The 10,342-nt window shown below is 41.2% G+C and overlaps 1 protein-coding gene across 1 annotated transcript; it reads right to left on the bottom strand.

The window, feature by feature from the left end:
• Window positions 1-891: 891 nt before the first annotated feature.
• Window positions 892-10,133, bottom strand: KBTBD8 (kelch repeat and BTB domain containing 8). The gene is made up of 4 exons (XM_021550994.3): window positions 10,024-10,133; window positions 8,593-8,803; window positions 6,843-7,957; window positions 892-4,562 (listed from the first exon to the last, which is right to left on the bottom strand). Exons 1-4 carry the CDS (start codon window positions 10,037-10,039, stop codon window positions 4,099-4,101), a joined length of 1,806 nt encoding a protein of 601 aa, XP_021406669.1. The 5' UTR covers window positions 10,040-10,133; the 3' UTR covers window positions 892-4,098.
• Window positions 10,134-10,342: the final 209 nt, after the last annotated feature.

Genomic DNA, 10,342 nt, shown 5'->3' with positions numbered 1-10,342 from the left:
AAAAAATACATTGGAATTTACTTTAGTACCCAAAGAAGGAAAATCTTTATTAATCCTTAAATGAGAATAATAATTTGCAAACCTGTGGCTCCCCAGCTCCCTCGGTTAGCTGCTCACCCTCCTTGCACCTGACCCTGCAAAGTCATCCTCTGTTACAGCATTGGCTTTGTAACATGCCAGCATCGAAAGGATTTCACAAGAGCTCCACAGGAACTTGGGGCACTGGGGGGACAATCCCTGTTTCTGTTCTTTGCCACAAAAAAAGAGAAATTAGGGAATCAAAGAACATGGTTGAAACACTCCTGTCCCTCTCTCGTTCTGACACTGCTTCCATCGCCTGTGTGTTTCCTGCTTATGCAGGAATTTAATTCCTTTTTTGCTCACACAAGTGTCTTGCCCATTTTACCCAATTTCTTATTCATCAAGTTGTATCATTTTAGATCCCTAAGGAAGTGATCCTTTAATATCAACCACAAATAATGCTGGAGCTTTGCCTTAAAAGCCAGGGGTCTCTAGTTCTCAGCTCTGCAGCAAGGGTGCTGGGAAATTCAGTGTACAGGGGGCTGGGGTTTTCCAATGTTCTCAGGTGGGAAAGCCCCACCTGACACTCACTCCTGCTGGAACGCCAGCTGCAGACAAAGGCATGGAGAAAGGGAAGGGAAAGACCATGTTGCCTGTGTGTAAAAAAACCAGAAGTTACACCTGAACAGCCACAAGGAATGAGACAAAAGAACAAAGCACCTTCCACATCAAAAAAAAAGTGACATTACACACAGGTGAGGCACAAGTGCAGAAATAGACTAACTGAACAAACATCAAAAATACATCAGATTAATTTTCAGAAATTTACTCAAATGCACACAGATTTGTCACAAAACCAGTTGAACTCCATTGTATTTCAACAATAGGTTTATTTTAAGAAACATAACATGACATTAAGTAAAAATGCAAAATTGTGCAATTATGGCAAAATGTTTAAAAATCCACACATTTGCCCTCATAGGACTACAGTACTTCTTACTAACATACCTGAGCACTGAATGTTGGATGCCACTTCTCAACAGCCTCGCCAACAGGGAGCTCTTGGATCTCTTGTAGAACATACACACACTGCATGTCTGGTGCACCAAAACTGCTTTGAGTTATTCTAAATTTCACTGATGGAAGCAAGTGGAAATTACAAAATGTTTCCTTCTAAAGTAACTAATAATTTTGGAAGAGATTTACACTCACCTAAATTCTTACAACACTAGAAATTCATTTCATAAAGGGAAATAAACAAATGCCAAAAAAAATTTCCAAATGAGCAAAATGTACAGATTACTGTTCAAATATTATCAGTACCTTTGGTGCAATTATTTTTTTTTTTTTTGTGCTGTGCAAGTTTACTTAAGCCTGACTCTAAAGCAAAACTTTACCAGGAATCTGACTTTCAGCATAACATAGAAGCATTTAAGAATTGGCAAAATGTCACAGCTACATTACTGTCTCAACAAACTCCTCATGCAAAAGATTTAGTATATTCTACTCCCACAGCAATTTCCAGGATTTAGCTTTCAAACACATGACAGACTTGGATCACACCCTCAGTTTGAATGGTTAAACAGAATGGAGATCTTCGTACTTTAGTGCAGATAAACAAAATTAACAAACCTACTGCAGAATTAACCACAGCATATTGTACTTCTATACATCACATGACCAGTCAACTGCTAACTCAATTCTATGTCATAGTTTCAAGTAATATATTGAAATTTGTTCTACTAAATAAATATAGATTGTCAAAAAGCAGCAAGAAATCTTGTAAATAGTCAACCAAGCTCAAAAAAAAAAAAAAAAAAAAAAAGAAAAACAAAGAAACAAGGAAAAAGTTACACAACACTTCGCAAAAAAAATGGTCTTACACACAAATGCAACACTGTTAGGGAGGGTGCTTCAGAAAGCTTGCAGCTAGAGGCCTACAACAGCGCAAAGAGAGCTAGCCAAGGACTAAGGATCATTAGTTAAAAATTAAATTAGGTGTACTTCTCAGAAAACCCTTATTCTTGGCTATGCATATAGATAAAACTATCCAGAAGAAAACTAAACAAAGAAACAATACACCTTAACACTATTGGAAAATGCAGTCTTAGCGAGAATTGCCAGATTCAGGAAAAAACCAAAATGCAGGTGCTCGCATTGGAAGAAGAGTTTGGTGAATCTCTGGAAGATGAGGTATGTAATGCAAAGAGGCATTTTTATTTTGCTTTTCATTTCACAGTTTTTTGTTTGTTTTCGCCTCTCAAACATTTTGTGCAAGAATTAATAAATAGAACCAGACGAGTATTTTCATGTATTAGGAAGATTCCATTTGGGAACAGGAAGACCACATAGTAAACAAACATTATCCAAATCCTCAGCCATGCCAGGGGGATAAACAATGAGCTCAATATTTGGCTGACTGAAATATCAGCTGTTAAGCCAGATAATGGTAAGCACTTTCAGGCAGTGATGGCCAGTGCCATGTCAAGTTAACTGGTTTACTTAGGTCAACAAGAAAAAACAGGAAAGAGTAAGATAACTTAAAGCTCTGCAAAAAGCAGAGCTGTAAGAAACCTGGTAAATTACAGCTGATGCAAGTTTTAGGAGTCCTCTTTTCCCTTTTAAATTTCATTTTCACTACTGAAGTAGAGGCTGAACTTTGAACTTATTTACTTTTTAAAAATAAGTTAAATGTTAAATACATAAAGATAAGTGTTGCAATATATTCCTTATTCTGTATTTCCCCTAAGATTATTTAAGCCATGGATGCTTATTGTCAATTTTCCTTTAATGCACTGGATAATGCTGACAGCTCAGTAGTGCAATTTTTCACATTATAGATCAGAAGGAAATAGAAGATAGTTGGGGGCTTGACTGCAAAGATAAAACAACTTGCAAAGTTAAACCACACTTTTCCAAATCACCAGAGCACATGCCAACTCTGCACATAGCACTGTACTGTAGTGGAGAGAGAATGAACACTCCACACAAAGAGAAAAAATAAAAGAGAATTAGTATTATTAAGGCCATATCCTGTCACCATTCTGTGCAAGAACACCACTGCAGTAAAAATGTCATGTTAGAAAAGAATCTGATGACAGGACAGGGCCTGAAGACAGACACACACTCCATGGAAAATAACAGGCTGTCTTAAACAGTAGCAGAAGGCTGGCCCAATTCAGACAAACAAGTATTAAAAATGTACTAGCACCATCAACTTTTGGGTTAAAGCCCTTTACGGGGTGGAAAAAAAAGTTTTTAATCAGTGTTAAAAAAATGTTTGTACAGCACTACACCTATGTGGCAAAAAACAGGTTTTGGGGTTTTTCCCCCACTCTTATTAAACTCAATTTCAACAGAAATCCACAGACAGGAACTGGTACAACAATATGAACAGGCCTCCATCCGGGGCAAAGGTACTCCACAATCCAATTCTGACTTGAGTTTTTCTTCCAAATTGCAGTGCACAAACAACATCACAAACATCTTAGCAGACTTCAAAAACAGTACAAAAAGAAGAGATCGTTATGAATCAGGATCTACCATTCCTCTCTATGTACTTTCAATCTAAATAAATTTTTTAAAAAAGCAACAAAACTTAGTGATATTGCCTCAAATTTTACCCGTATTAAAAAAAAAAGAGAAAAAGAAGAAAAGTCACTTCAACACATCTTGGACATCCTTAACTATTAATGCTAGATTTTCTTTCACTGTAGTGCATAGTTATCCTGGCTCTTCCACTTAATTTGCTTTCACCACAAAAAAAAAACCTTAAGTATGACATGATTAAGTGTTTACCAGAAAAAAAATGCTGATAATTGCACTTTGTAACCTCCTTCTCATTTCCCAGGAAAACATCAGTAAATATGAAACTGAACCAGTAAGTCCCTCCCCAGACTGCAACCTTTAAAGAGCACCCATCCCCGTATACAAAAAACTGTCTGTTTCATCTTACAATAAATACTGACAGAATTTCTTTGTTTTCTTTTAAGACATGTTTTCTCTAGCATCAAATTACCACTGAAATCACTAAGGCCTGTTACTGAAAAAAACAAAAAAAAAAAACAAAAAAAGAATTTAAATAACTTTCTGAAGACACTGCGGATACAATTTAGCAACAACACATTCAAAATGCCGGCCTAAATCCCAGAGCCTGTCTGGAGTCTCGTAGACTTTCTGCCACTGGTCAGTGACCTCATCGTACTGGTAGAGTGAATTCTTCCTGCTGGTTCTGAAAACGTGTTCTTCAACAGTGACTTGAGTAGCTCTGACAAAGAGATGGAGTTTGTTTTTGAGGAGAACAAGTTTTATGTATGGATTGATGGACTGGTCGCACGGGAAGTCTTTTTTTCGAGTCCACTTGTTCTGCTCGATGTCGTAGGCCTCGACGGTGAACATGCGCTGATGGTTGCCACAGGTGCCAGCTATGTAATAGATGGAGTCGTTGTACACTGTCGCCAAGCCTTGGATTCTAGGCACAGTCATTGGGGTCAGAAACCCCCAGTAATCCTTCTGAGGGTCGTAGCAAAGGAAGAACTCCCCTGAAAAGAGAGGGGAAATAAAACATAACTCGTGTTTTGTTTCCACACCAGCATCTGCAGCAATTAAGCTCTGAAGTACGCTCTTCCACAGACAGAAACACTCTAAATTTTCTAGAGCCTGGATGCCAAAACAAACACCCCAGCACCATCAAATGCTTTCCTTTTAGTGCTTTACAAAAATGTTAATAGCATGACTAAAACCTACTTTGAGTTTCTGGTTCAGCTGAAGCAGAGGGAATTTGAAGCATATCAGAAACACATTTTACAGAGTTTCAAGGTATCCTTTATTACTTCTAAAGCATTCTTTTTCATTTAGGACAAAACCTTTCAAGATTCCAGTCTTGAAACATTTGAAGTACATTTGTGAAGATGTTAAAGAGTGAAACAATGTGTCATCTGCAGATAGGGAGTTGCACAATTATTTGCTCAGGCTTAGAAATCTTCAAACCCTGAATTGTATCTTACACCACACTCAGATTTTGAAGCTAGTGGTATCAGGTGGCTGGGTTACACATTTAGGCTGATTTGCTTGAAAGGAGGCCAGGTGAGAACCTGTATGAAGCTACTGATTCATGGTTAGGTTTGTGGTTAGATTATAAAACACCTCTGCTGCTCAGCGCCCAGAGCAGCAGCTACAGACTGCAGATAAAGGAAGTTCAGATGACCAAAAACTCACACTCTGTACATTTCATGAAAAGAACATGGATAAAGACCACCTTGACTTTTGTAAAGTCCAGTGGGAGAAAGGCCTTACATCTGCCAATATTAGCATAATTCAAATCATACATGATTTCACCTGGCTATCTTAAGAATTTTAACCAAGCTGTTGTGTGACCAAACACCTCAAGTATAACAAAGAATACAGAAGTGAGACAGTAAAATTGGTGGAACAGAGTTTAAGAGATAGAGTCTTACAGATAATACTAATTTTAATTATTCAGTTTTGTTCCACAGTGCAATCTCCAGTGACTGACACTTGCATTCCATAGGCATTTTCCCACTCTCATCTATTCTTATTGACTACATCTAACTTAGGAGTTTTACCTAGAAAAATTACTAAAAGCTAACCTCTTTGTACTACAGCACAACTCAAACAAGGTTTTTTCTAGCCACCCATCACACTACCCTTTAGAATTTGCTGGTTAGCACAGGAAGTAGCTTATTTGTATGAGCAGTCAGTTGTCACTAAAAGCACTGAAGCACAGAATCAGTGCAGCTAAAATTTGTGAACAAAGAGCACTCTTATTCTATAGGTTATAATAATATCATCCACCTTTTATCAGTTCTAAGAAACACTAAAAAACAAATACTAAGTTCAGTATTCTTCAGCATTCCTTTCTAAATATCTAAAGCAGATATTTGACCCAAGAGAGAGGGATTTAGAGAACTTTTTAGCACAACAGAACTATTTAAGGCCACAACCAACAAGAGTAGAACATGATACAGATACAATGGAAGAAGAAAACTGCAAATCATATGGAAGATCATGAATGCAAAGTCAAGAAATAATGTTAACTTCTTTTGGTTAATAATAAGGATCTTACAGCACTCTTTCTTCCCCGTGGTCCAGCTTTGTATGGAAGTGACCCAAGAAGGAGCTGGTGTGCATCTGAGACCCCAGCTTGTGCAGGTGTTTACAGAGCAAAACAAAACTGGGACACTTCCCCCTCCTTCTTCTTTCCCACTTTGTGGGCCTCTTACCACAGCCTCAGACCAGTCTCAGCACTTCTCAGTGTGCACTGAATGTAAAGGCAGTACTGCAATTGCTGACCAAAGAAACAGAGTTAACTAAGAGAGATACTTTATCTCTTTCTAGCTTCTAAGATGACTTCAGAAAGCAGGGTAGGGTAGGAAATGAAGACTCAGGAGGCATTAATTAACTTTTACAAGTCACCAAGAATAAAGACACCAGGAATTTTCTCAGCTTTAGCCAAGTAAAATGCTAACTGCTTTTTCACAGGACAGTATCTTTTCTTCAACTTTGGTGCATTTCATCCAGGTAAATATTTAGTAAAGAATTTTCAGAATTAATTTGAATACTGTATTGTTCACTCAGAATACCACCAAAAATGCCATCTGTGCAATAACTCAGTGCTACAACTTAGTGACACATTGCCAGGGCATGAGAATTCAAGCAGCAACCCCCCTCTTCCTTGTTCCCCCACTCTTCCCCCCACTGTGCCCCATTGCCCAAGGGGTTTTCCAAATTGCTTAAGAAAACACAGACTGAACAATTCCCACTTCCAATAAAACATCACAGAAGCAGTCAAACCACCTTACCCTGTAAAACATAGATGTTATCCTTATACTCCACAGCACTGTGGAACTCCATTGCCACCGGCATGGGACACACAGCTGTCCAGCAGTTCTCCCGGCTGTCATAGCACTCCACAGACTTGAGGGAGTTGCGCCCATCTCCTTCATAAACTCTCCCCCCGATGGCGTACAGCTTCCCACAGCAGTGAACCAACTTGCAGCCTATTCTAGCCCGCAGCAAAGGAGCCTTGGGAATCCACCTATTGCCAGAGTGATCGTACATCCAAAAATCACTCTCGGCCCGGTGGTCGATGGAGACCTCGCTGCTGCTCGGCCTGTAACCACCCGCAATGTAAATGTCGTTATCAGGAGACACCAGAATTCCCACCTCCCTCAAGTCATTTGGTGGCTTGCATAGTTTAAACACTCTCCCTGTGACCGAATCTAAACAAGGCACTGTTTGCTTCTTTCCTGAGTGTTTGTGGGCAGCATCGAAGCATATGATCATTTCGGAAGCGGTCATTCCAAGCCGCTGTGTGTAGCCATTGGCACTGGGTTGTCCCTTCTGTACACAGCTTTTGGCCATCGCCTGTGCAAACACGGGAGGGATTTTCTCTAGAAACGTCTCGTCCAACAGAGGCAGACGGATGCATTTGGCAAATATTTCTGGAAGGTGCACTTCTCTCTTATTTTGTTCATGCTCAAACCACCTTATAATGCTCTCATAAACATGTTCTTCTTTATCTACATTTAAATCATCGCTGTTGAGGATACTTATCAGTTGGTCTTTTCTCAACTGAAGAAACTCTTGCTCTTTGGTGACACTCAGAAACTTCTTGCGAATGTAGTCTTGCGACCTGTCTTTGAGTTCCTGATGACCATAGTGATCAGCGAAGATGAACACCCCAATGGAGTTCTGTGGGTCCAAATGACTGATCATGTATTTAGCACACTGGTCTTGTATGGAAGGGATCTGGAAGATACTGGCTGCAGTGAACAAAGCTTGAACGTTGGCCTCTGTCAGCACTACTCTGGAGGTATATGCATAGTTCAACACTAAATGCATCGACTCTGCCTCGACACCAACGATCCGAACTTCCTTCTGCGTGCTCTCGGTAAGGCCGCTCGTGAACATCGATCTGCAAGGCAGGAACACCCAGCAGTTTGTCTGCTATTGCCTTTAGCTACTGGCACAAAATTAAACCGATTAAACTGGCACAAATTAAACACATCTAGTCCCAATGCCTTTGCCCCTCTGTCAGCACAAACATATTTAGCACAGGTGTTAAACTCTCCTGTTGGGGTACCTAAATTTAAGATCATTTCTACTCTTACTGAATCAAAAGTGGAACTTCTTAATTATCTCATTAACCCCATGTTAAAATTCACTGAGTTTACAAGCAAAGATCTTGGCATTTCCAAGTCTTTGCATTCAACCTTCAGCAAGTTATTTCACATGCATGCTCAAATATGTAACTTGAGAAAAAAACAAGTAGTTGCAATATGTTCTTACTGTATCTCTGATAACCTCAGTAGCAGGGGCAGTTTTGCTTGGTTTAAAATTGTGTGACATTGTCTCCAATGAAACTCTCCTTTAAGAAACAGACACAGATAATCCACTGACCTTAAGAGAACAACAATCTTTACTTGCTAGTGCACTTTATTATCTAGAAATACACAGAACTTATTTTCATTAAATGAAAATCTAAAAAAATCATACCTACACTAATACTCTGTCTGCTTTGATCCCCACTAGAACAATGGATGGTTTTACCTGAAATAAGGACTGATTGCAGCAAGAACATTCCTATGACAGGAGAATGTCTTCCCATGATCCACTTCCACCACAATGTCTGTCAGCTGTCCTTCATCATACATGGTCTTCAGCTGTTGGAGAATACTACAAGCATGGAAGGGGTCCATTCCACTGCTGACTTGGTTTGAGGGAGGGACTCCGTTCAGTGTTTGTGAAAACTGACTTGGTTCTACAAAGCAAAATTGAAACTTTAACAGAAAACAACCAGTAACAAAAGAAAAAAGCCTCCAAAAAAAATTCATGCATGTGCCAAAACCCAAAAAGCACAAATTGATATTCCATAATTTCTCAGCATCATCATCCTTCAACAGCAAGCCAAACATTGTCATGGGTGTGTAAATACCTAAAGAGATCTCAATACTTTTTCTTCCTTTTCACAATGTACTTGTCAGTTACTATTCAACTATAAAGTTCTGTTCTATCCCCCTGAAGAGTTTATATCCATTAAGGAAAACAATACAAATACTTCATACAACTGAGGAAGGGGAAATCAAGTCAAGAAACACAACACATATTGACATTTAAAATAGAAAGGGACACAGAGGAATAAAATAAGTCCCCAAACTACCCCCACCATTACACAAGCCTGTATGTAAATATTTAACTTCACATTGAAACAGGAACTGGCTCCTGCCTTACACAAGTAATGGCTGGAGCAGAGGCTCATGAAGAAACAGCCCTACAATAAGTCTTAACTTAAAACTCGTAAATTTGTAAATACAGTTACATCTTTTCTCTACAAATAAAACAGAATTATAATTTGAAATTTCTCACGTGTGAAGGAGCTCATATATGACCGTGGAAACATATTTAGTAGAGCATATGCTGCTAAATAACATGTGATAAGCCTAATGAAGTAAATCCCAAAGTGAAAATTGAGCAATAGCTCAAGCACAAAATCTGTTTCGTAATAGCACCAAAATTTTTACGCAACAAAAACAACAAAGGCGAGCTGAAAAGAAAAACATTAGGTGGCCAGAGCTGCAAATCAGGTAAAGCTACTGACTGCAACAGAGTGCTTCCGACAAAATTTAGGCAACACAAAGGGGCAAAGAGGAGCGAGAGAGCACACCCATTTTCACAGAAGCCTTTCATCAAGCCCCCTCCCCTCACCCAGCAGGGGGGTCCCTCACGGGACAGCTCCTTCAGCCTCACACAGACACTGCCCCGCTCCCACACACAGCAGCCGTCCCCTCACGCCATCAGCTCGCACGGCCGAGCCCCGCTGCCCTGCCGGGGACCCCTCACAGCCCCGAGCCCCCTCACACAGCACAGGCCCGAGCCCCCTCACGGCCGCTCCCCCACAGACACCCCTCAACACCCTGCCCCGGTACCCCGCACCAGCACCCCCCGTGTCGCACCGGGCGCTCCCCCGTGCCCCGCACCGACCTCCCAGCGCTGCCATCCTGGGCCCCGCTCGGGCAGCGGCTCCGGGGGCGGCCCGGCAGGAAATGTCACCGCGCCGCTTCCCCCGCTCACCGCCGGCCGCGCACCCCGCAGCATCAACCGCGCCCATTGGCCAGTGCCCCCGCTGCCTGCCGGGACATGTAGTGCGGGCTGGCAGCCCTTGGCGCGCGGGGCCTGCCGGGAGTTGTAGTCCCTCCGCAGCGGGATGGCTGGGAGTTGTAGTTCCCGGGGGGAGGCGGGACCAGCCGGTTGCGTAGCAACGAGGCGGCGGCGCCTCGGCGGGCCGCCATTTTGGGCCCCG

Source organism: Lonchura striata, chromosome 12 (genome assembly GCF_046129695.1).
Source record: "Lonchura striata isolate bLonStr1 chromosome 12, bLonStr1.mat, whole genome shotgun sequence".
Lineage (NCBI taxonomy): Eukaryota > Metazoa > Chordata > Aves > Passeriformes > Estrildidae > Lonchura > Lonchura striata.
This window is presented reverse-complemented; position numbering and strand designations above follow the sequence as displayed.